Source organism: Rhinolophus ferrumequinum, chromosome 5, assembly GCF_004115265.2.
Source record: "Rhinolophus ferrumequinum isolate MPI-CBG mRhiFer1 chromosome 5, mRhiFer1_v1.p, whole genome shotgun sequence".
NCBI lineage: Eukaryota > Metazoa > Chordata > Mammalia > Chiroptera > Rhinolophidae > Rhinolophus > Rhinolophus ferrumequinum.
The window spans coordinates 5,346,077-5,373,830 of record NC_046288.1 but is presented as its reverse complement, the minus strand read 5'-3'; the positions used below and the strand labels follow the sequence as shown (position 1 = coordinate 5,373,830).

The 27,754-nt window shown below is 36.8% G+C and overlaps 1 protein-coding gene across 14 annotated transcripts in view; it reads left to right on the top strand.

Moving 5' to 3' along the window:
- PARD3 (par-3 family cell polarity regulator) overlaps positions 1–27,754 on the top strand; it is a 609,985-nt gene that overhangs the window by 227,871 nt on the left and 354,360 nt on the right. For all 14 annotated transcript variants that reach the window (XM_033105853.1, XM_033105850.1, XM_033105852.1 and 11 more), the window contains one exon: positions 10,329–10,509. In XM_033105853.1, coding sequence (XP_032961744.1) covers positions 10,329–10,509 — 181 coding nt within the window. The remainder of the gene's footprint in view (positions 1–10,328; positions 10,510–27,754) is intronic.

Here is a 27,754-nt window from a genome sequence, read left to right as displayed (position 1 = left end):
TGGGGTCTAGTTCATACTGTGAAGTCAGCAGTTACAGAGATTGCTAACTCCCAAGTGAGTCCTCTATGCAAATGGCAAGTTGCCTTGGAAACAAGGCTAGTTCTTTGAGTTGGAAAATTATCATGTCTTTAAATGCCACAGATGATGATATGTTTACCTCTGCTGCATCATCTCTAGGTCTAGCATTGTGCTGCGATGTTTTCTTCCTATTTCCTGGTACTGGTTGATTGACTTGAGCATAGCCAGATTTTCTTTCCTTGTGCTTTTAATTTTAAACATAATTTACAAAATTTAGAACAAAGGAAGTGATCCTTCAAATTTCTATTTTAGGATGGGAAGTTTTCCACTACTGATTGCCAAAAAGAAGTATTATAGTTCACTAGATTTGACGGGCAAGAAATTTTAGTGCTGAGTCATTTGTCACATGTTCAACAGCAGAATCTGTGATGGGTTGATTAGGGACAGATGCGAGTGCCTGCGTTCTGTGAGATGCTCTTATGTAAGGCTGATTTCTCCTTAAGTAAGGAGAAATGTGCCTGAAAGCACCTGACACAAACTCCAGCACAGAGAGCTGAGTGGTACAAGCTGGTGGGAGAACGGGGCTGCAACTTGAGGCTTAAATCAGATTCCTACCTTCCTCTCATGTAAACATTTGTATCTTGCTGGTTGCATGGTGGGAGGAAAAATTGGGGGTGGTGTAGGTGTCTGGAGACAAGGTTTTCAGATCAATGGAACAGGCCTTGGCTTAATTTACCTGGCTGGCTGAGGTGGTACAAAAACTCAAAGGGGCCTTTCTAACCCAGGGGCTTAGCTCTGCTTTGTGGGCTCACCAAACAGAGGCAAAAATCCAGATGCACAAGAGAGCAGGGCGTGAGTTCTTGGCTTTCGAAGACTTGGTGATCCTGCCTGGTGGTAATCAACGTGCCACGTGTCCGTGCTGAGCAATCCCAGCGGCAGCTTCTCATTCCTTAGTTCTGGGGGTCAGGTGCTGGGGAAAGTTGAGGACGGTGACCTGGACTGGGGGGGAATGAAGGTGGTAATGACACGTCTTTTTCGGACAGAGATGGGAATGGTCACTTCACTCATACTTGCTCACTAAAGGTCCAGTAACATTATGATTGGTGCTGTGGGTTTTAGTAGTGTGCTTTTAATCACAGTTCAGAGTAAGGCCTTGAAAGGCTGTGTGTGTGTGTGTGTGTGTGTGTGTGTGTGTGTGTGTGTGGTTTTGGCTTACCTCGGTAGTCCCTATTTCCTACCTGATGTTGGATTTTTGCTTAATAAAACTTTTCCTTTTTTCTTTCTTTTTAACTTAGGTCCCCAATCCCCAGACTGTGGTATTTATTGAAGGGGTTGCTGTCAATCAGTGCAGCTTATTCCCGATTTTTATTCCTGAATAACTATTCCTGAATTCACATGTAGTACATATGGTCAAACTAAATTGTCTATAGGTTAAAACACCTTGTTACTAAATCCTTTTTCCACATCTTACTCACTTTTGGAGAGATATATGTTGGAAGGTTGGCAGAGTGGCAAGGTGGGGAGGGCCGGCTGCCTCTAAAATCGGAAGCCATGGAGCTGGAAGTCGAGGCCGATTTGAGGCGGAGGCCCACGGCACACTGGGAAAGGACTCCCCACTTGCGGGCATCTTAGCTCAGACAGTGGGAAAAGTGGCTAGCCTTTGTGCTTGTGGCATTTTAGAGTTTCTTTCCAAGCTTTGAGTGTTTTTTATTTATTTATTTTTCAGTGGGCAAAATATATTTAGTTCTTAAAATACTGATGAAGCACAGAATTAATCTTGCATATGTAGCATTTAAAGTTTTTCAGAGGCAAGCTTGAGATTCTCCTTCTGTAGTGAGTGAGGTTTTATTGGCATAGCTTGTATTACTACTGTTAACAAAACATCATTGGCTCAAATATATTCTTTTTCTACTGTTTTGTTTACTTGTCCAGTAAAACAGTAGCTCTATTTAAATGTTTTTAATGAACCGTTATAGCAAGGAAGACTCAGAGAATGACTAAAGATTTAGTATTGTCTCTCTGTCATTAAAATAAGTTCAGTCATCAGAAAACTTACAAATTGATTTTAAAGTTTTTTTCCATGTCAACATAATAATTAGTTATTACATCATTACATTTGATTCTGAGGTTCATATTGCTTCTTTCCCAGTTTTACCTTTGTCTCTTTGAGTGAAAGCTGCATATCTCACAATGAAATCACAACAAATAACCACCTCCTTTAATTTGGAGTCAACCTATCTATATGTGATTCGCCAATTTGGAATGATTTTGTTCTATCTTACTGTGCAGTCTTTCTTTTATTAACACCTGAGCAGTGGTGTAATGTAGTTGTAACCTCATGGATGAGTATAAATGGAACAGTGGCACATGGTCGTCGGGAAGCGGAGAGGGGGCTTACATTATATCTGACAAGTGGGTCAGCTAGCTTATGGCTATAGCATTTGCATATTTTCATCGTGGTTTGCGGTTGATGTACTGAAGGCTATTAGTTGAACATAAATCTTAAATTGGGAATCTAATTAGTCTGAGGCTGAGTGGGTGATAGCGTTTGTCACCCTGAGGAGCAGCAGAATTAAATCCCAGCTCTGAAATGTAAATATCAGGGCTGGGAACTGTCTTAGGTGAGTGTATTTCACTGCGATTTCTAGATGAAATCTAGAGATTTTTCTTGAAGTGAAGAGAGGGTCGTAAAGATATATTCAAGTCCATAATATCTTTATTAGGCATCTGTGTCCCAGTATTAACTTCTTAAAGGGTGCCGTTAGCTCCTGTGGGACAGGTGACCTTTGACCATCAACAGGTGGGAGCTTATGATAGTGGTGGCCTCCTGGGTTCTTCAGGTGACAATGGGAACGTCATGCCCTCTCCTACATGATACGTTGTTTGAGATGGCACTGGGAAAGATTTATCTCATCAAGTTCCCTTCCTGAGAGTAGATAGCACATTATGCTAATCTGGATAACCATGCTAGTGTCTGTTTGTTTTCCTCTTATGTATGTATGTGCCACAGGTTTCCAGTGTACTTTATGGGAGACAAGTGAATTTTCTGTTAAAAAAGGGAGGGGTAAAGGGGAATGAAGGAACCTACATGTAGCTTGATCTACTTTGCCAGGTATTTACAAGGACATCCCTGAGTGAAAGGGCAGAAAAATGTCAAGGTATTGCTATGTATGATCCTAATTATAGAAATTCAGAGATTGACTTATGGGTAGGAAAAGTCATGTTTGGAATAATGGTAGTTTGGAATTATATATTATGGAACAGCCTCACATCAATTGTAATATAGATGTAGTTTCAGTTACTTGATTTTTATTGTTAATTTTTTAGAAACTTCTTGCACTGTGCTACAGTGCTCATATTTGGACTGCATTTTCTTTCTGTTGCATTCATTCTTTGTAGGCAGATCTGCCCATGAAATCTCCCTGCCATTGCTCAGAGATGTGTGTTACACGATGCCATCATTTTGTGATTCAAAAGCATCACCATCAGAGTCCTGTGTTGGGAAGAATATTGAAAATATGGCAGAGAGAGTTTCCCACTAGAACCACAATCAGGTGTTCTTTCTCTTCTGTGTTTCTTTGCTGATTTTATTTTGATATTGTAAGCTAAATGATTCAATGGATTGTGCCTTACTCATTGATCCACTCTTGTTCCTTAAGGTGAAGAAAGGGTCTTAAAGGTATCTTCAGATTATTGTGGTTTTTAGTGTTTTTTTTTTTCCTTCATGCTTTGGACCGTCTGCATGGCCAAAAATGTGAAGGCTTTCTGAAGAATTATGTCTTTATTTCAGAGTCAGACAATTCCACATATTAGTGTTGAGTATACAAAAAGCATTCATGAGACTAATCATCATCGTCATGATCTTCTTCTGGAAATGTTCAGCGTGGGCATAAAGAAATTGCCAGAAACAGAAAGAAAGATTGCTCAAGGGCGATGTCAACCAAGTGGCTTCTGAAGTGTGTGGAGTCTGAGCCTAGAGGTCTTGAGATGCCATTTAGACAACTACTTGACATAAGTCACCTGCCATTTTCCTGTATGAAAACAGAATCTGGAAGATCTTTTCATTCTTTCAAAAAAAATTTCTGATGACACTGGCATGGAATTGTTTGGAATTATCTTGGTTATCGTTATGTTCAGAAATTTTTAGGTGGTGGTATCAAAATTGTGTGAATTTGGTAAGGTGGGGTATTGCCTTTGATGAATCGAGAATGAACAGAATCCTGTTCAAAGACCTGTAGACGGTCATAGCGTGCAGCTTCCCAGTGGGCTGTGCTGTCGATATGTTAGATGTTCCAGGGGCAGGAGGACTGGGAAAAGATAGATTTGATTTCCAATCTCAGATTCGTTGTGTACTTATTTATAGTTCTGTTCTGGTCATATTAATCTGAGTTGCAGTTTTCTTTAAAATGAAATATGAAACCCTGCTCTGTTTTTAGGTTAGCAGTTAGGAGGATGTAGTGCAACTTTGAAAGAATTTCATTTTGTGGTTATTGTGATTTTGTAATTTTCTATCAAGGCTTCACCTTTCCTTTTCCTGTTTCCCTCCCTTATTATTGCGGTGTTGAAGAGCTTTGCATCAGTCTTGATGCTCTAGAAACTGACCCTTGAATTTACAAAACTATGTAGAGGTGTGATCAAACAATATGGTGAATGTTTAAAAAAATTTATTGCTGTGAAAGACATATTGACATTAATCCCCCTGAAAATGTTCACCCTCACATTGAACAAACTTATCCCTTTGTTCTTGCCACTTTCTGAAGCAGTTCTGGAAGTCCTCTTTCATGAGTGTCTTTAGTTGTGCTGTTGTGGTTGCTCTGATGTTCTGAATCGATTCAAAACATTTACCTTTCACGGTCATTTTGACTTTGGGGAAGAGCCAGAAGTCGCATGATGCCAGATTCAGTGAATAAGGTGGATAAGGACACACTGTAATGTTTTTATCTGACAGAAGTTTTTATCAGAAGCAATGTGTGACATGGAGTGTTGTCATGATGGAAGATGATTTACGGCACACTTTAAAACACACCTTCTCTCAACCGTAGCTCACACCCGACTGCACCAAACAAGTTGAAACTTGTCACACACTGTTTCTAAGGTTCAACGTGCCACTTCCCATATTGAAGGTCCCTGCCTTTTCTTTGGATGGCACTTGGCAGCAACATTTACTGTATGTTTTTTATCACACCTCGTATTTATCAACCACCCCAATATAACTTAAACTAGCTAATTGTAAATGTGTACTTGTTGTGTTCTGGAAATTGATGTAGCTTATCCCTTTACTTGTCACAACAAGTCTAGGAGGGTAGACATTGGCACTATATTAATTTCCTCTTGTTGCTGTAACAAATTACAGCCAAGTAAAGGCTTAAAACACCACATTTATTCCCTTACAGTTCTGTAGGGTAGAAGTCTGGCATGGGTCTCACCAGGATAAAATCAAGTTGTGAGCAGAGCTGTGATTCTTTCTGGAGTCCCTAGGGGAGAATCCATTGCCTTCCCTCCTGGAGGCCCCCATGTTCCTTGGCTCATGGCTCCCTTTCTTCATTGCAAAATCAGCAGTCTCTCTAACTATTGTCATGTCTCTCTCTTGACACCACAGGGAAAGGTGCTCCACTTTTCCAGACTAGTGATTAGATGGGATCAGCTGATAATCCAGCGTAATCTTTCCTTTTTAATGTTCTTAGCCTGCATCACATCTTCAGGTCCTTTTTGCCATGACAGGTTAACACCCACAGGTTCTGGGGATTTGGGCATGGACAGTAATGGTCATTATTCTGCCTACTACAACCACCATCCTCTTTTTTGAGATGAGTAAAGTAAGGTGTAGAGATGGTAGAGAGGCCACTGGATTTATCAGCAGCCATCCAAGAAGTAAGATCAGAGCTGTTTTTGAATGTAGGTCTCTTCGATTGTGAATGCTATGCCCTTAGTCACTTTGCTACATGCAATTGTGGGCTTTCAGCTCATCATCTTACCTATTAAAAGGGACACCCTTGATCCATGTGGTTTATAACCGTTTGAGTGTGATGTTTATAAAATGGGTTTTCTGTTGGAGGGTTCTGACGTTTCAGAGAGTTAAAATGACTTGTCCTGAGGCAGGTGGGAAATGTGTTGCCGAGACTGGAGCTTATTTCTACATGGGTTATCGTGAGTGTTATCCTAAATTCAGCCTGTCTTTTCGCGTGGAGACTTGAGAAATGCATGGATCAGAAGAGATTAAGTAATAATTACTGAAAGAAAAAATGACTTTCAAAAATGAATTCACTTCATGGATAGCAGTGAAGATTCCATCTGTTAAAATAATGGATTTGAGTCATGTTTCACAAATTTAAAAGCAGACATTTCCTTTATTTTTTTGAAGGGCACGATAGAGATTTTTAATATGTGATGTTTTTGTGAAGGTCTCATTTTCTTTTGCTGTGTTACTATATGCTTGTAGAGTAGATTTTCTAAAATCATATATCCTTCCCAATTTAACACAAAATTACTTCATATCTGCACCTGGCACTTAAATTTTGGTTTAAAAGAAAGCTGTAGAATTGTGTGTTATTGGCATATTGCAGATCACCAACTGTGATTCTGCCACTGAAATTCAAACAGCATTTGTTCCTGACACAGTCCAGATTTCATAATACTTGTGTTTTTAAAAAATGCTGGAGATAATTATTGAACGTAATATACATGTAGAAGTTCTTCCATCATGTGTGGCATTTAAAGACTTGTTCTTTATAATTTTCAATCTTTATTTTCAGTTTGTAGAAAGGACATGATTCTTGAGAAGAGCACATGTCAGTGAAAAGTTGATAATAAATCTTAATTTCATTTGCTTCCATTTAAAATGCGCCAAAATATCAAAACTTAGTATCTTCAAAATGCTTATTGTAAAGCCACACATCTTGTGAGAAGTCTGATGATATTAAAAATCAAGTACAGAAATTCAAAATCTTGATAAAGGTCTTGTAATGGATATTGTTAGGCTTAGCAGGATTACCAAGGTACCTGCACTTTTAGTTTATTTCCCAAATTGAAAATTATTGGAGGGATGAGCAGTCTAGTGCAGGCTTGTCAAACTATGGCCCATGGGCCAAATTTCACCCACCGCGTGCTTTGTAAGTAATAATTTGTTAACATCGTCATGCTCATTTATTTGTGTATTATCTATGGCTGCTTTTTTGCTACAAGAGCTGAGTCAAATAGAGACTATATGGATCGCATAGCTCCAAAAATATTTGCTATCTGGCTCTTTTCAGAAAAAGTTTGCTGACTCCTCATGTGGCAGAATGTCTGTGTGACTAATACAGGGAGACACATATCAGTCAATGGTCAGATACACAGGCTGCTTTTATTAATGTATATGGAAACTTCAGTGTATACATACAAACATCTTTCCTTTTTTTTTTTATAACTGCTAAGGATTTCTTTTCCCACTTTGGTTGCTTATTATAGTGTCGAGTGGTCCAACTATTTATTCATCCTACTTCTATTTCTTCCGACCACTTATCCTCCCTCCAGATTGTTTAATCAGCTCATTATATATTATGCCTCAGCAGGGTTCTGAGCTTCCTGTTTGTCTACACGTCTCCATGACCTTAGGATGGTTTTCTTTTTTGCCTTATGAATTGATGTTTATGGAAATAGCATTTGTTCAAAATGACAGAACTTTCTATGAAATGAGGATTTTAGTTATAAATACTTCTCATATTCTGTACATTTATCTGACTGTCCTTTTTTAGCTGATAGGAGTACTGGGACTGAGAAAGCTTGAAGTGGAGACAGAAGGTGCGGTTTTTGTACAGTCATGATTCTGTTCTTGGAATGCTAAGCTTAGCTTGCTAGGTATAGGATTGTAGGGTGAATGACCAAGTGGAGTTGTTCCTTAGGACTTTGTTACTCTTTATTATTCTTTGAGATTTTAAAGAGGGGCTGCCTGTTTAGTTATAAGAAGAAATAGATTGAATTTTAATTTTACGATACTTTGTAATGCTGTATTATAAAATTAAAAAATTTTTAAAGTTTGAAATAATTTTATACTTAAGAAAAGTTGCAAAAATAGTACAAAGTGTTTCCATGTATCCTTCATCTATGTCTAATGTTAACACTGGCAGAACCATAGTACGATTATCAAAGGTAGGAAACTAATAACATAGAGTCATTGCTATTAACTGATCTACAGACCTCATTTGAATTTTGCCTCTTTTCCACTAGTGTCCTTTCTTTTAAGCCCAGGATCCAGTCAAGGGCCTCACGATGCATGTAGTTCCTATTTCTCCTCAGTCTCCTCCGATTTACACAATTTCATCCGTCTTTCTTTTACTTTCATGACCTTGATAGTTTTAAAGAAGATGAGTTACGTTATAGAATGTCCCTCAATTTGGATTTGTCTGATGTTTCCTCATAATCAGATCAAAGTTATTCAGTTTTGGCAGGAATACCACAGAAGAAAGGTTATATACTTCTCAGTGCATTTTATCAGAGGGTGTTCATAATATCTTATTATTGATGATGTTAACCTTGGGAAAGTGGTGTCTGCCAAGTTTCTCCATTGCAAAGATACTCTTTTTTTCTCTTTAATCAAAAAGTATTTTACTAGGAGATACTTTGAGATATGCAAATATCCTGTTTCTCATCATATTCTCACTCATTAATTTTGTAGATCTTGCCCGCAGCAGTTATTACTGTGGAGGTTGCCTAATGATGCTTTCTATTTTCATCATTCCTTCTGTATTTATTAATTGGAATGCTGCAATAAGGAAGTGCTATCCATTCTCTACCATTTGTTTATTTCTTCAATTATTTATTTATATCTTTATGGGCACATAGATATTTAGTTTATTTCCAGGTTATAATCCAGTAACAACATTATTTACTTGTTTACAAGTTGTCTCAGCTTTGGCTGTTGGGAGCTCCTTCAGGTCAGCACCTGATTCCCTTTGATGTGCCTCCATCATTTTTGAGTGCATCACAAGGTGTTCTAGGCTTGTCATGTTTTTTTATCAGCTCGCAACCTGGAATTATGTTTCTAAGGAGTCCGAGTTCATTTATTGGAGAATGGTATTAGAAACCAAGATCTGGGCACTTCTGTTCATTGGTACTGGGTGTCATTTCTTCTAGGACCTCTCCGTGGACATATATGTTTGTATACTACACATGCATTAACATCCATCTATACCTGTCTGTCTACCTATCTACCTGCCTATAAAAACCATGAGTTCATATTGATGCCTCCAATTCTTATCTAATACCACAGAGTTTTTTTCCTTACTTGTAACTTCTGTTTCTGACAGAGAGAATTTTGACCCTTATTATCTTCATTATCCCAGATATTTTTCTTTTCCATTTATTCCTGGTCCTTGTGTGGTGGTGGTGGTGGTGGTGGTGGTGGTGCTGGTGGTGGTGTGGTGGTGGTGTGGTGGTAGTAGTAGGGTGAAAATTTCTAAACTATACACTTGTGAGAAAGAAATACCAAATAGAATATTGCTGTGACAGTATTTTTGTCTTTACCCTTACAACAAACAGTGAAAAAAGTTTTCCAAAGTCACTTGAGAAAAGTTCTTTTCTTCCCTAGCCCCTTCAGTTGGTTGTATTTTTCACTTGTAACACAGTTAAGTTTATTTGTGTTCCATTTTAGATTCTTCCACCCTACCCCCATCCTGGTTGATTTCAATTACTTATTTCTGTTTTAGGTATTTGAATTATTATTATGGTTCTAAGAGTCAGTTGCAGAAAAATATATTCAGAAAAGTGTCAGTGCTCCATTATCTCCGTTATTTGTTCCCATTCTCTCTCTCTTTCAATCCTATTCCTAATAACTCCTTGTAGGCATTCAGTCTCATTAGTTATCTTTCCTATATTTCTTTTGTACAGATGTGCTGATACATGTGTAGTTTTTAATATCCCCTTCTTCCTATATGAAGGGTACCTTATACTTTTGCTATATATACTATATATCACATATAAATATGTATTATATATACAGAAATGCATTTTTATTTTCCACTTAATATATCATTTACAAAAAGATTTACATCAACCCCATCTCCTTTAGCATTCTGAGATAAAAGAACATTTTATTATTTTTTTCACCTGTAGAATTTTAGATAGGAAATGCACAACTTAGAACTATAAAAGTAAAGCATCAAAATTCAGGGAAAGACTATTTCATGAAGTTTTACTTCCTAAAACATAATATTCCTAGGTGCATAAATATCAATATTGTTTTTCTGTAGATGTAAGTCAAATGTGGTGTGAAGTTTTTGGTAGTAATTTTAAATGCCTTCATTTATAAATACAAATTCACCTTTTGTTTCTAGCTGGTAGCAGTGTTTGATGAGCAGGATCCACATCATGGAGGTGATGGCACCAGTGCCAGCTCCACAGGCACCCAGAGTCCAGAGATATTTGGCAGTGAGCTTGGAACCAACAATGTTTCAGCGTTTCAGCCTTATCAAGCAACAAGTGAAATTGAGGTCACACCTTCAGTCCTTCGTGCAAGTAAGTGAAAGCTCTGTCTTCTCTGCACGTTTCATCTTAATTTACAGGGATGCCAGCTTTTATTATCCAGCCATGCTCTTGTGAATGGAACTCATTATCTATTTCTATCAAAAATTGATTAAGTTTAGAACCTGGGCCAATGTCTTTTGCAAGAGAGGTCGACGAGATTCTTTACATTTTAATAGATTGGGCTTACTTTATTTTAGACTGGTAGAGTTTTAATTGCTCACTAAAGGTAAATAAGATAAGAGTTAAAGTCAGATTACCTGAATTCTTTTTAGAATATACTTCATCTGAATGCTAGAACAAATAGAAATTAACCAGAGAGCTTCACATTGAAATAAAACATAGCATCTTTGATTGCCAGTCAACTTGGTTAAAACCATTACTTGAACTTTATATGAAGAGCAGGAGAAGAGACCTCAGGGCCATAGTTATCTTCAGGGATCTGGAAGAGCTTTTGTTGGGATGCTCTCTGAAGGAAGGAAAGTGTAGGGCACGGAGAGTTTATATTAGGAATCCTAGGAACCAGGGGACTCAAGATCCAGTACGCTTGCTCAAAGAATTCTATCAGCCATTCCTAGAAGGTTTACTCAGAAAAATGAGCACCTTTGCTGGAAATCATACTTAGTTTTCTTTAAATTGTATAATCTTAAAATTGAGCAGTTGTTGAGTAAGAAGGTCCATTTCAAGAGCTGTGTAAGTTAAAAGTCATTTAACTTTTAGGCACATCTACTCAGAAACATTTAAATTTCTCAAGTAGAAAATTTAGTCTTGTGCCGTTTCACTGGTAGTCTTAAGTAGGTCTTAATACATGTAGATAGTGAATAATATATAATAATATATCTATAAAATGTAAAATAATATATAGACTATAGGTAGATAACATTTAGAATATATAGTTTCTTTTTCTAAAATGCACCCTTATTCCTACTTTTACATTGGTTGCAATCTGTAGCATTTTGGCAATTTGCTTTTAGATGTTCGTAAACTCCTTCTGCTTCCCTTGTCCCTTGAAGATATATGTGAGGAGAGCAAGGACAGAACACCAGTTTAGCTGTTAACAAACTGATGATCCATCAGAAACCACAGGAAAAGTTTTCCATGTAGAGAATGGAGGAGGCACGCTGCATGGTGGGAGGTGTAAGCGGTGCCCTAGAAGATCATGGATGGATGCAGGCCAGTGGTAACCCTCCCTACAATTGCTCTCTGTCATCTGGACAAGGCACGAGTATAAGCGAGAACCAGGTACAGTGGGAAAATGTTTCCAAGGAACATTGTAGGTGTTTTAGGTGAACATTCCTTGTACCCAGAAGATTTAGCTTTGCTTGTGCACGTGTACAAACAAATATATTTTAAAGTAATTTTGTTGCAATAACATTTGATTACTAGTGGATAGCTTTGCTTGTGCACGTGTACAAACAAATATATTTTAAAGTAATTTTGTTGCAATAACATTTGATTACTATATGGATATGCTTTTTAAAAATCTTACGTTGTATTTACTTTGGGCCCAGTTTTTCAAAAGGTGAAGTGTGTACTGTGTATCGTATACAAGGTAATATGTAAGTGGTATATACAGGTTATTTGCTTTTATTATATACTAGGTCATCATTAAGTCCATGCTTTAATCATTATCTGTTTGAAAATAAGCTTGCGTATAAAAAATGGATTGCCTTTGAGTTAAACAAGAGTTTAATTAAATAATAGTACAGATATTCAGGTACCTGATGTTTGGAATTTAGTGTTTTTATGTGAGTAATTATATGCTAATATATATAATTAAACATAGAGCTTTTTGTTACTGTGGTTGGTTTTTATTTGTGTATTTTATAAAGCAAGGTGCACTTTTAGTTCAGCTGTACCTTCGAGTGTTGGAGGAAAGCTACGTCCTGTCTTACCGTTAAGAAGAATTGGAATGCCATGCTTCCCGTCAGTTTTCACCTTTCCATTTCCCCAGACTCAACAAAAATTCTAAACACCACCACCCACGTTTGGCTGGCCCTATATATTAAAATTTAATTGTTGTTTTCAGCCTCAAATACCTCCTTTTGCCTTGTTTTTATTAAGAAAAGGATGTTATAATTGAAGCATACATGCACACTGTCTTCCCGCCACCTGTGGGAAAATACACAAGTCGTATTTTCTTGCCCTGATTTTTACATGCTAAAATTCTGTAGATATCTGTGAGGCATCGGGTAAGGGCATGCGAAGCCTCTACTAAATACAATGTTCGGTGACGGTATAATCGTTACTCATTCTGTGGGAGTCATCCGTATATTAAGATGATTTTTCATATTGTATTAATACTGCTCATGCAAACAGAAAACAACATTGATCTACGCTGGCCAGGCATTGTGCTGGGTGACAAGGATCCAGAGTGGAGTTGAAATGCGGCCTAGACCTTGTCATCCCGGAGTTGATGTGTAGTGGTCCACCTGATTTACAGATGTGGAAATAAAGAAGCCAACAATACGCAGAGCTTTGCTTAGTTGAGGGATAATCAGCTCTAATCAGGGGCATGGTTAGTAAAGGATTTTAGATAAATAAACTCCTAATTTTTGTTTTGAAGAAAGTGATAACTTTCCCGTTTTCCAAGTAGTCCTATGAATGAATTCACTCATCTCCTTTGTTCCGTAAAGAATTGATGGAAACTGAGAAAAATAATCAAATGCAATTCCCCCCCCCCATTGAAACAGTGGATATTTGGTTGGGTATTAAGGTAAAGCCTAGGACGTTGCCACTAATTTGTCCTTGAGCTGTCTTGTAGTAGATACAAGAGCACTCTGATTTAGTTAAATCAGTGGTTCTCAAGTGGGAGTGATATTATCCCCTGAAGGACATTTGACAACGCCTGGAGGTATTATATTTTTGGTCGTCCCAACCGGTGAAGGTGGGGGGTGCTAATACATCTGATCCAGGACAAGGACACTGCTAAACGTCCTGCAAGGCACTGAATCGTCCCCCACATCAAAGAACTCCCAGCTCAGAGTGTCAGTACTGCTGAGATGGGAAAGCCCCGAATTAATGAATCGTTGCCCTTACAGTCAAAAGAGCAGTTACCTAAGAGAAGCTAAATGGGAAATTTGAGAAGAATTTTCTTGAGCCCAGTATATTAAACAATGTCTTGAATAATACCTTTAAACTGAAAGGCAGAGGAATAATGACTAGCTGACAACAGTATTGCTCAGAGTAGGTAACCAATAGACCATAACAACAATAAAGAAAGAATTATGGGCAGTAGTACACAAAAATATTAGTATGCATGTAATTAATAGAACAAAAATATAAATTCTTCTGAATATCAAAAAAATGTGCTTTAAAAATTGGGAAAGTAAATAAAATAGACCACATAATGAAAGGCTGTTTATATAAAAGCTTCTATGTTAAAGAAATAAAGTAAAATAAGAAAACATTTTAACACTAATCTATTTTACATAAAAATAGGTGTCTATGAGGAAGGAAGGGAATAGGATGGAGGAAATGGGGTAGAAGCTAGATTTCTAATTCCTTCTTTTGTATATTGGGCATTGGCACCATATTAAATTTTACATAATTATAAATGATCACATTTTAATTTTTTAGATAAAATTCTTAATAACAGTATTTAATGATTGAATAATAACTTAATTATTAAAATAAAAAAAATGACACAACATAAGTTTATATCCAGTTGATGGCTCAGTCATTCAAGAGTAACTATTTCAAGTAACTAAAACATAATAATTTATAAATCAAAGGGATATGGAAGAAAAAGAACTGCCAAACAAGAATCCTAAAACTGTTTGTTGTTGGTAATTTTGGTATTGTTAATCTTAGATTATTGGATGGATTTTATGAGATGAGGGAAATGAGGAATTATAATATTCAAATATTCTAATTTTGTTATTCATGTTGCCACTGAGGACCCAGGATACTTAGTATAGAAGAAAAGGGATGCATATATAAATTAGAGGAAAATAAAGTTCTATGAGCCTCAATTTGAATAGGACATATAATGAATCATGGTCAATTTTATTACACACACACACACGCACACGCACGCATACGCATACGCATACACATACGGAAGGCCGTAGGAAGGGTTAGTCCTGTAAGTCCTGTATATATTCACTAAAAGGATCTAGAACCAATGACCAACCCAGTAACTGAACATTCCTGATATCCAGACTGGTCTGGATATAGCATTTCCCATTAAAAGGAAAGAGAGCTCCTTGGAGAAGTGGCTGAATTCAGGTCTGGGCAGGAATTGTGTGAGATGGTCCTGGATCATTCTGTTATATTAGGAAATATGGATGCTACAAAAAGTTACTAGAGCTATGTCAGTAGGGCCCCACAGTCAACTTGAGGCTCCCACTGGTGAAGAGGGACAATTGGAACATCAGTAAGGATAATAATGCCCTGTTTCCCCGAAAGTAAGACCTAGCCGGACAATCAGCGCTAATCCGTCTTTTGGAGCAAAAATTAATATAAGACCCTGTCTTATTTTACTGTAATACAAGACCGGCTCTTATAATATAATAATATAATATAATATAATATAATATAATATAATATAATATAATATAATACTAGGTCTTATATTAATTTTTGCTCCAAAAGATGCATTAGATAGAGCTGTTTGTCTGGCTAGGTCTTATTTTTGGGGAAACATAGTAGCAGTAAGTTCATGCATTCATAATGATAACTAAGTAAGCAAGTAACGTAAAGTATGCTAGTGAACCAACTTCTTATTTGAAAAACTGGTAAAATTGGTATCTATTCTGCATTTCCATTATGAATGATACTACTGGGTAATCAAATAGTAGCTGTGGGGAAGTTTCTTTTAATAGAAGTATTCAAGCTAATAAATGGAGAAGTAATGATAGAATTAGAATATCACTATTTTGCAACTCCTAGTGAAATAATGGAGCTAGGCATTGGTCACCAATCACTGCTAATGTAAAATATAATAACAATAAATTAAGGCTAGTCCACCAAGCATTGTGTACCTCCTGATGGAGGAATACAACACTTCCTCGAAAGTGGTCTTGACGAAGGAGACATACATCTGATCAAACATCTAGACCCAACTGCCAATTTATAGGAAATACAGAGCTCTGGGAAGCATGTTAACACATGGGGATGCAAACAGCCCCATCAAAACTGGGCAATTGAACAAGACAAACAACCCAGGTTCTTCAATAGATTGATTAGCAAGGTGCGGAAACAGAGAGGGAATTTACAGATTAATAGATGCTTAGGAGACAAAGCATCTAAATTTAGCTATGTGGATCTTGTTTAAATCCCGATTTAAATAAATCTTTTAAAAAAGAGTAATATTTATATGCTGATTGGTGAGTTGTATGCTGATTGGGTATTTGATGTTAAGGAATTACTAATTAGACAGTAGAGCGGAAAGAGTACAGGTGCTGTCAATCAGTCTGAACACTTGGGTAATCTCTCTCAGCCTCCATTCCTTAATCTCTAAGTACCTACTTCAGAATTGCTGTGAATGAGATGTTTAGGGTCCTAATGCATTGCCTGATACATGATAAGCACTAGATTAGTAGAAGGTTGTAGAATGGTGATGATGATAATGTCTCGAGTGCAGACTCGCTTCTTACTGATTTTTAAAAGGGTTGAGAAGTTACAGCATCCAAGTAACTAAGACCTATATTCTTGACTAGGACATACTGCGCTGCCCTTCTTAGGGAGATGGGGTGGAATACTTTTGTACTGAGTGATGGAGAATCATTATTCTCTTAACCTCACAGTTCTGTGATACACAGAAGTGTTTCCATTTTCAGTGTTCACATATCGAGGCTTAAAGAAACCTAATGTGCTCAGGGCACACATTTCCTGTGGAAATCAGCGTCCAAGTCTTGTGATTTATTTTCACTATGATTTTTTGCTTGTTTTTAATTTGCAAAGTCTTTTTATAGAGGTTAGACATTGTGAACTTAGAATGGTGGCCCGATTTCTTTTAACTCCAGAATTTTGATTTTTAATGTTTCTTCTGGAAAATCCAGACTGAAGATCCAAGATTCCTTTGAAAATGGCATATGCCCTAGTAATGGTAAAATTTCTGGAAATAGTATTGCTATAAAAATTTTGTGGAACAACGTATCTGATTTATTAGATTTTTAAAAATCTTTTAACCTTTTAAATCTTTTCTAAGTTACAGTAATTTTCCAGTTAATTTTTTATCCATTATGCACAAAATTTGTATGAGATGGTGCTGTTTAACTCATTGGTAAGGTTTTACTAGATTTCTAACTTTTAGAACTTAAAGAGATATCAATAATTGTTACAGAAGGATCATGTTATAAAGTGAGCACCCCCGCTTGATCTCTTAACTTTTTCTTACCCAAGAACATATAGCTTGATTTTGTCTTGCTAGGATGTATATCCAAGATCTTTGGTTTAGAGATCTATCCCCTTAACATTAACTGGTATTAAAATACTATTTTCTGGATTCGATTTAAATATATATTGAAATAGAAATAATATTTCTATTGTATTTCCTTTTAACTTGTGAAGTGGAGCATAGCATACAAATGGTATTCTCAGTATTCAAATAATTACCTTCTTACTGTGCAAGTTCTTTTCAGCATATAAAGCTCATCCAGTTTTGTTGTGGATGCAATCTGATTATTACATGTTGACAAGGTCATATATCTATTAATTGGATTGGAGATGGGATACAAAATTGCTGTAATTATTGTAATTTTCTAGCTAATTGTAGGGTTGGTGGTGAATATTTTACTTCTGCAAAATGAAAAACAGTGTTCCATCAGAAGTTGTTTGATGGGGGTTCAGACATTTTGTTTTATATCTTTGATGCTTTTTGCCCACAAAGTAACTCTTTTGTATTTTTTTGTGTGTATCATTTTCGCCTCTGAATGTCAGAGTGCTCATTGATGGGGATCAGTGAAAGCAGGCAAAGGAGGAGAGTGGAATAGTACTCTCAGCTACCTCTTTGTTCTGGTTGCCATGTTACCTTTATTGTTCTTTATAAATTGGAGTACTCTCCTTTCAGACCTATAATAAAGGTTGGATCGGTCACATCCAATTGGAAGAGGAATCCTCTTCTCTGCTCTCTTGTCACCTGTGCCCTACTTAGAAATACTCCCTGAAATGAGCATTTTTAATTAAATTCAGATTGTTTATGTGTTCTTTTTTTCATTGAAAATTAAATGAATTATTGGTCAGCCCACTTAAGTATTATAATGTGGGGCTTACTTTGCATATTCTCTCTCTTGTGTTTTTATTTTATTGACGCTAAGCTGGCTTCCAAAGCTGGAAGCTGAATTGACATTTTAAAAATAATGTTATGTGCACGAGGTGAATGTGGTTGGAGAACTGTAGATGTGGGGTGTGTGTGGGGGAGTCTGTATTCCTAAGGGGGTGTTGGGAGTTCAATGTAGAAGGTGGGAAAAGCAGACTGATGTTTATTCCCTGCTGAAATATAAACTAGAGACGCAGGTGAAAATTGCCAAACCTAATGAGCAATTGGGCAGATAAGACGGGCTGTCAGGCAACAGCAGTTCAGCAGCAGGCGCTCCCACTAAGAACAAGAATGCTTGTTCCAGAGGACCACATTTAAATACCATAAATAAAATCTTTTGCATTGATATTTGGTCTTACAAAGCAGCCTATTTTATCCTTCCGTTTTCCAATTAAATAGCCAGCAATCAACATATGGCGACTTTGGTTGTAAAATTATTTTTAAACTTGCCTTTTCAGGTTTCACCCATAAAAAATGAACAAAATATATTTTCCCCATTAGAATATAAGTAGTATTAGGTTTTAAAACAGTACTAAAATGTAAGTGATCACTTGCTTCATTGGGCTGAAACATTTCATCTGTGGTCTTTAGGTTGGAACACTCCAAAGTAACATTATAGTCTTCTCAATGTACTGTGTCATTTCTATCTGCTTACTTTACCCAAGAATCCTTTCCTTCCATTGAGCATATAAAATTTGGACATGTGCATGGCTTCTCCCCACTGTGACTTTCAGTACATTGTATCGCATAAGGGACATTTGGAAAAGCTTTTCACATCTTTATGGAATATAGCAGTCCCTTAGGAAACTTTCTGGGTCCACCTCCCCTATTTTTACCATTGGGAACTTGAGGGTGAATAAAATAAACTATCATTGTCTGTGTTTAAAGCATAATCGCAGCTCACATTTTCATATTCAAGGCCAGTGGAGTTATTGTCAAAAATGCACGAATACTTACTGCATGAGATCCCATTATTGGTTTCTTTGTGTCATTTCCAAACACTTGACTTGGGTTCAAAGCATCTTTGCAGTTTCTGTCTGGCATCAGTATTTCTCAGTTACCTTTTTACAGAATAAGCATTTGCCCCTTACATTATTTAATTACATCTCGGTGAAGCACTTAATTAAAAAATACCCTCACATATATGTGTTGGGTATTTTGTACTTAATGGTGACTGTCAGTCGGTGACAGAGTATTATTTATTAGACATTCCATGCCTCATGTAATCAGATAGGCTTTGGCCTGTAGTTAGCAGGTGATCCTTGGACAGTATTCATCTGGAAAGACTTCCCTGGAAGGGATTCACAGTGTCACCTAAGCAGGGTCTCTCCACCCTTGACATGTGGCACTTTAGGTGGGGTGAGTTACAGGCTCCACCGGAAGTTGCCTCTGAAATTAGACCCAAACCATGTGGAACTGGATCACTTGTGCACAGAGCTCTCTGTCTCGGTCAAAACTTGCTGAATTCTTGGGAAGAACAATTTTACGGATTTGTCCTTGAACCCCACACCCCCTGGAAAAAAAATAAAAGATTTCCCCATTGCCCAATTACTTCTTCCTTCCTCACTTCTTTTTGTCTTTGTATAGTATATTTTATTTGACCCCAAGGTCTTGCCTTGAACTCTTCCCTTTGTGTGGGAATATCTTATTTGCCCCATTATATTATCTCTTTATCAAATGCAGAAACAGTTACACTTGAAAATTTGTGATGGTAATATAGCTATGAATATATTAATAAAGGTACAATTTAAATCAAGCCAGGAAGCCCATTTCCAAATTATTACATAGAGGAAATAATTGTATGAAAATGTTCTCGTAGATAAGATTAGATTGTAAACATGTTTCTTTTTCATCTTCCATTCCAAACCAGGTATCTAGGTTCTGTTTTCTATTAGCGCGTGTCAGAGAGAGACACATCTTGTGGATTGTTTTGTCAGCATGAAAGCCTGGCAGAGAAATCTTTTCTTCACTTTTTGCTGCACTTGATATAGATCTCTTGTTTACTTCTTGAAACTGTGTTTACTTATTTATCTTTTCATTGCTTTTAAGGTAAGAAATGGCTTTCCATTCCCAGTTCTGTTTGCCCCGTCTGGCTCCGGTACTCAGCCGGAGATGAGCTTTGTATCTCAGAATCATTGTGTCATTCCCAAATGGGGAAGGACCTAGAGGAAGCTACACAAAAGGCATAAGGTGCTCGGTAAATGTGCCTCTCATGTTTTAGTCTCTTCTGTTCTGACATTTCCCCGGAACCAATAACTAGTAGTTTCTGTGAGGGCCACATTTTAAAGAAGTCTAAATCAGTGTATTAATTCATTATATCATTTTGTGTTTACTAAATTTATAGTGACTTATACATTAATTTATTACTTATTACTTATTAATTCATTGTCTACATATCAGCAAATAGTTCTCCTTAGTGAAGCACCTGAGTGCTGCAGTGTGTGCACATAATGTGCCTTGCAAACGTTTCAGGGTACACGCGTGTATGTGTGCTTGAGGAACACATTGGAGATAGGGTCACTAGTGCCTTTTCACCAGGACATCTTTTTTGTGGAGCTCTTTCCATGTCTTACTTTAACTATTTCCCTATTCGACATTGGCATTTGACAGCACTTAAATTAATCTGGAATTTCCATAGTTCCAAAAAGCAGATTCTGCTTCCATGACCTCACCCTCTGTTTCTTCCTCTTGGTCTCATGAATCCAAACCGTTGACCTAGCTTATTCTTAGGTACTGTCATTGCATTTGCAGCGTGGACTGCCTTTCTCGTTGTGCTCTGTCTCAAAGTTGTGGGACGTTTTGTGCACCTTACATTTTCTGTCTGTTTTAGGGATTAAGCAATCACTGTTATTTCAGTTCTTACATGCAGAGTCAAAGGTGAATAACAGCCACCACAACAGCTTGTCGCCTGTGCAGCGACTGTGTTCCTACCATATTACACACGTTTTTTTTTTTTATGTCGTAGAGTGGTTGGTGCCCTAGTCAAAATTGTAAAACGTGTAATATATATGTTGTATGTATATAAATACATGCACATAGCTGATATTTAGTGAGGCTGTAAATGGAAGGGGTGTAGGAGTAGCATGTAACTTCAGGAAAATAAATCATTGTATGAGGATGATTCCCATGTTTAAAGATAGAAAGTACAGCTGGACCAGTCTAGGAAGCCTCAGACCAACTATAATATGGAAAAGGCAGTAACCAAAGGGCATTTTGGAGCACTGCTAAGTTACTCAACCAGTCATCACATTTAATTAAAATGTCAGCTTGTGCCATGGCTGATCCATTGGCTAATTTGTTATTTAAATCAGCTTGAGAAGTATTTATTTTAAAAATAGAATTTGTGTTAATGTATTGGAAAAGAAGATTCTGTTGCTTGGCAGAGATGTTACAGCCTAAAGATTTATGACTCAGAACAAAAAAACCCAGCTGGTGATCTGTTTGCACAGTGGTATATATCTACTAATATTTGATAATAGCCAACCTTTTATGACCAGAGTAAGGGACTTGAGAGTGGGAGGCAGAAACAAGGTCACTGATGAATCAAAAATCATAGAACAGAACTGCACTCAATTCTGAGTATGGGTGTAGGACGCATGGGTAAGGTTTGGGAGGCTCAGGCATCCACTCCGAGGAGATGAGGGAGAGCTAGGTGGGCAGGGATACATATGTGCTTCAGCCAGACAAGTGACCCGTCTGCCTTCCTCATTTCTCTCCCTTAGCTAAGATTTGCCCTGCCTCTTCTCTTCAAAATTAGGAACTTAGCTTAATTAGCGTTCATACATAGTTTAGCTGCCCCCAATTTTGAAGAGTAGGCTGTATGTAATTTTCTATATATGTATGTGTGTGTTTATATATATGTATTAGTTTTCTTTTTTCCCCCTAACCCTCACTCCTAACCTCTGCCCTAACCATATATATAAATTTTCTATTCCTGGTATAACAAATTATCAAAAACTTAGTGGCTTAAAACAATACACAATTTCTTAACAGTTCTGTAAGTCAGGGTCCCATGTGGACCTCACTGAGTTGAAATCCGTGGGATGCCAGGACTGTGCTCCTTTCTGGAGGCTTTTGCCTTTTCCGACCACTAGAGGCGCCTTTGTTCCTCAGCTCATGGCCCCTTCTTCCATCTCCAACATCAGCAACCTTGCATCTCTTCGATCCTTCTTCTACAGTCACATCGAACTCTCTTCTGCCCTTCTCTTCTGTTTTTTACGACTCGTGTGATTATATTGGGCCCACTTGGATAATCCAGGATAATCTACTCATGCCAAAGTCTACCGGAATCACATATGCAAAGTCCTTTTTGCCTTAAGGTACCATGGCAGGTTCTAGGGATTAGAATGTGGACATCTTTTGGCGCCAGTATTCCATCCGCCATTATATAGATATGTTATAATAGTGTAGAGCAGTGTGAAAAAAATGACCACTTCCATTGCTTTACGTATGATGGTATTGTCTTCCCTGATCAGGTGACTCAGGGGATGATAATGGCATCTGACCAGTGACATTCCTGTGGTGGTCATTTTGATTTAAGTCCTTTGGGAGAGAAAGGAATGAACAGTGGGGCAAAAGACATCATTCATATTTCTTTGAAACCGTTCTTTGTTTTTTTTTAGGTGAGCCAAATGGAACAATTTTATAAAAATGAAATGCTAGCTATGATTAATTATTGTTTGCTTGATAAAAATAATTGTTAACTAATTTGGTTGGTATGTATCTTCTGACATAATTAAGAGGAATTTTTATAATAGTTACTGAGTGTTATGCTTACACAGGTAAATTTTTGATTATAAAAATTATGCACAACTTGTGAATACTAAAACATTGGGTAGTTTTGTTTTCTCACTTGTACTCTCTTACTTGCTCTTCCCTTCTTCATGAGTTATTTTATTTGTTTTTTTAAGCTTCAAAATTTGTTGTAGATGTTTACTTTATGTTCTAGACGATTCCATAAAGGATCTGAACAATGACTTCTAGGATGATTACATAAACTGATGGAACTTGTAAAATTGAATATAATTTTCAGTCTTTAATCTCTACAATAGCTACATTCTTGAGCTATTTTAGAAGTTTCTAGTAATGCTGTTTTCAACAGAGACTAGTTCTAATCAGTCTTCATGAGCACATTCACCTAAAGATCTTTTTTCTCCCTATGATTTCACCTTATTTTTTTCTTTTGATAGTAAAGAAGTGGATTCTTGGGCATTTATAAATCTTCTAAAGAATAATATTTTCTTAAATATAGTACTCTTGTCTATTTTTGTGTGTCCTTATATTCTTTATTTTGTAGCTACTTATGTACCTCTCCAGCATCTAAATTATTATAAAGCTAGAATCACATCCTCATCATCTCTCTGTGCTTACAGCAGCTGGCTCAGTACTTTGCATTTAGGAAGTAAACTTCCTTTTCCCTCAGCCCCATGAGACTGGCAGTGGATCAAAAGGAAGGGAATAAAGTATGGACTTGGTCTGAGTTGGTTTAGAGGGGTAGATAGACAGTCTGTTCAATTCAGTTCAGGTTCTAGATAAAGCAACGTGATAAAAGACTCTTCATATCTATTGAATATAACATTCCAACATATCTAACTTCAGAGGTATACTTGATATTTTAATTTATTTGCCACTCTGCTAGCATTCCTTTAGTTGGAATGTTTTTTTTATACTGAAGAAGTGCTTTATATTTTCCACTGAACACAGTTATATATATTTCAAATTTTGTACATTCTCCAAGACTGTAAATTTATGTGGAAACCTCACAAATAATACATATATTCTCAATTGGATATGCTTGATTAGTGGTCAGTACAATACTGTTAGTGTATAAAAAATTGAGATCCTTAATTAGAAAAAATATCTACTGAAAGCACATCTAAAATGATTACTCTCTGCTTTATAGTTATGTCATCCATCTTCATTCACTTCCTTTGTTATCAAGACGTACTGAATTGCTGTATTTTTGTTACAATCTTAGTGTAAGACTTGATTGCTTCAGGAAATAAGTTTGATTTAGGTTTAATAATTTCATACTTGTGGTTATTATTCCTTACCAACTTTAAAAATAGAATATAGGCTTAGAGAAAAATTAAAAAAAATATTTTTGAACTAGACAAATTGAGTAGTTGCTGGGGACCCAATTTTATCCTGAGGAACTTGGCCATTGTAGACCTTGATTCCTCTTGACTCATCTACAGTAACTGATGCTTCGCCATCACTGGTAATAAAAATGTTGAAATGTGTAATTTACTTTCTTATGCGAGAGTCAGGATTGTCATGATGGAGGTGTGCTGTAAGTGTCTGGGAAAGATGTGTGTGTGTGTGTGTGTGTGTGTGCACGCACGTGTGTGTTGCAATGATTCCTTACCTTTATTTTTGTTTATTCACAGAAATTATTTACTGACTGAAAACTGTGTTTTGATATAGGCTTTTTTACTTCAAATATCCATAGCAATATTAAAGAATATCATATGACATGAAGATACTGTTTATAAAGCTAATAAGACAGTTTTTCAACGTTATTACTATATTATGTTTCTAAATAAGTTAAATGTTATTTTTTTAGTTTGCTTTATTTACTTTCATAAACTCTGTTCTTGAAATAAATACTCACACACCAAACACTTGCCACACACACACACACAGACTTTTAAAGGGAGTTATTAATTATATGAATTTAATAGTGAAGTTTTTCTACCTACATCTGGCTGCTTTTTATAATTTGCTTCTAAGTCCTATGGGTTTCAAGCTTCTAGTTTTTATGCTACTCACATTTGAAAATTTTGTTTTTTTCTGTCTACTCCTCTACTAATTTTATTGGTAAATAATATTTTTTTGAGCATCTTTTAGTGATATATTTTAAGGACATCAAAATAATATAAGAATAATTTTCACATTTCTTTACCATCACTTACTGTGTATCACTTCATTGCTTTTTGAATTATTTTTCAAAAAGATTTACTAGGTGTGTGTGGGTAAAACGCAACTGCTTTATATATCTATTACTTGATTATGATGAAATGTGCTTTATCTTTATGAAAAAGAAAAGAGACTACAGTAGTATTTGTTACTTAACCTTTCCAAAGTCAAGGTGCATCTAAGTAAATGGGGTTCAGGTCACATCTAGACTGACTAATCATGCTAAATTTCATGTTGCATCTTATAAGTCATTTAATTTGTGAGAAACAGCATTTTAGGAGGCTTGACTTAGCAAATCTTTTCAGTGAAACTGAACTTTTTTTGAATGAATATTATATAAAGTCGGCATAGCCTGTTCTAAAGAGATTTATTCAACTGGAGCACAGAAAATATTATAGGAATCATGATGAATATGCAACTTTAGGCAGCTTTCTTTTTTTAAAATCACAGTTGGGGGGAAAAGACTGGTATTTAGTATCATTACATTGCATATTTTTCATTTGTGTTTATAATTTTCTACCTTGAAAGATAGTTTGTCTTTTGTTAAGTTTTTTCTTTCTTTTTTATAGACAGTCTCAAACATATACAAGACTAAAGAGAATAGTATAATGAAGCTCCATACCCACCTCTTAGGTCTAACAATTATCAATTTATGGCATGTATTGCTTCATCTATATTCTAGTTTGAAGTAACGTTTGAAGTAAATTCCAGACCTTATATAATTTCTTCTGAAAATATTTCAGTATTTATTTCTAAAACACAAAAAAATTCTATATTCCCATGTTGTTTCAGAAAAGACAGTACTTTCTTAGTTCTCTGTAATATTTTTATTAAAATTACTCTGTAAATGCAGTTTTATATTTGGCTTGTTTAAATCAGGATCCAAAGAAAATCCATACACTGCATTTGATTGGTATGTCTCTTTTAGTTTGTAGGTTCCACCTTTGTGAGAGAGAGTCTCTCTCTCTCTCTCTCTCTCTCCTTCTCTCTGTAGTTTATTAATTGAAATTGGTTTGTTTTCCTGTCTGGATTCTTCTGAATCCATCCTGGTTGTTCTGTCCCCTGTGTTTTTTATAACCTGGTAGTTACTAGCTGTAGAGTCTTGATTTGATTCTGGTGTGAATTTTTGACGGTAGTATCTCTAAGTAGTGTTGTATGGGTTCTATCAGGAGATGCGTTGTTTCTCATTTTGTTATATTTGCAGCATTGGTGATTATTACCTAGATTTATTGTTTTTTAATTTTGTAACATGCTGTCTTTCATTTATTAGCTAGAATATTTCTGTGAAGAGAAAATTTTCCTTGTCACCTAGTCTGTTACCCTGAGGTACTACCCCTAGTAGAGGAAAGACAAAATTCCATCGCTTCACTAGTTTTCAGAATAATGAGTTGCTTTTCTAGTTTAACATCCTCCTGGTTTCTTTTTCCTTCTCTCCTCCCTTTTTTTCCAAAACAAATGTCACTACCAACTCCTGAACATTGACATAGTTATTGTTCCAATTTATTGTATTATTCCTATCCATGCTCAGATTGCCCGTATTTGTAGTCATGAGACTGCTCTAAATTGTCTCCTGAGTGCTTCTGATAATAGCCTCCTTGCTTTCTTCCATGGCAATGTGTTCTGTGCTTATCTTCTATATTTTCTGCCCCACGTCTTTGAGCAGTCCCTGTTTATGGGAAAGGCCACTGTTTGGGTACATTGGTTTTATTTTGCTAAGCTTAAAAAGTAATTAAAATCAAGAATGTCCTTGGCCCTAATTTCAGTTTTCAAAGTGATATGTGAAAGTGTAGTGAATCTCCTCCTGATTATTTGAGAGGTGAATTTTTCTCAGGGCACTAGTCCACAGGGGTTCTCCATGGCAATTCCAGTTTTCCGTTATTTGGACTCTGCTGGACTGTTTAGGTAACTAGGAGACTGAAGTTTCTGTGGGCGCTATGACAGTTTCTGTGGGCACTATGACAGGTGATGAGGTCTTCCAGTCGGTGGGTGTCAGAAGCATCGATGGGCACTTTTGCTTGGAGACAATAATCCTGCAGTAAGATGCCGGGACACACAGGCACCACTGTGCTGGGTTTGTACGGGGTCCCCTAAAGGGCATTTGTATAATGACTTGTCAGCTAATGTTGTAAGGTTTTGTTTTTTTTTTTGGTTCAGGTAGTAAAGTAGAAATGGCATTTTACTTAGGGATCTTAGCATTTTATATTTGCCTCTGGTGAAATTGAGTGGCCAGAAAATTGTGTTACATCCTTGCGATGTCTTGAGTAGGCCCAGTGTGAGGGAATCTGGTCATGGCCAGCATTCCCGAGTTTTGGAGAGGTTTTGCTTTGCGTGGTTGTGTCTAAGCGTGGTTGTGTCTGGCCCCAATTCCCACAGTCTCACTAAGTCCTGTTGGCTTTGCATCCTGCATTTCATCTTCCGAGGCTGGCATCACTGGTTGTCTCTGGCATGGGATGCACAGTCATTGAAATGTGGGAACAATATTAGAGCTTTGCCTACATCTTTATTATCTAATTTTAAAATTTACCGTTTCTTGTATGAGTTAAATAATGTCTATGTTAGTAGAGTTGAGCATGCGTTTAAATGATAAATAAAAATGCTATTCTGCTGCATGCTCAAAAAGTTTTTGCTAATAGTGCTATATTATCAGGAAATTGTGGAGCTAGCAGACCTGTCTTCTGGCTGGTCTCTCTGCATCCTCTCTTGGGGCAACCCTTCAGTGCACTCTGCAGTGAAACAAGAATGATTGTTGAAAATCCACTTCTCTTCCTTCTATCCCCAGTACTTAACAACTTGCAATAGATTCCCCATATTTTTTTAGTACAGCTAAGAATACTAGTGTGTTTGTTAAGGTTTACAAGAGCTAGCTTGTGTCTGTCTTCCCAGCCTTATCTCTTTCTACCCTATAGGTAGCTCCCTTGGATGAATTGCTTGCATGGATCTGAGGCCTGCCTAAATCTAAGCACCCTGTATTCCCTTATGTGGTAAAGCTTCTTCACTGTCATCACTGCTCACCTGGCTAACCTTGATTTATCCCTCAGGATAAGTCAGCATTGTTCT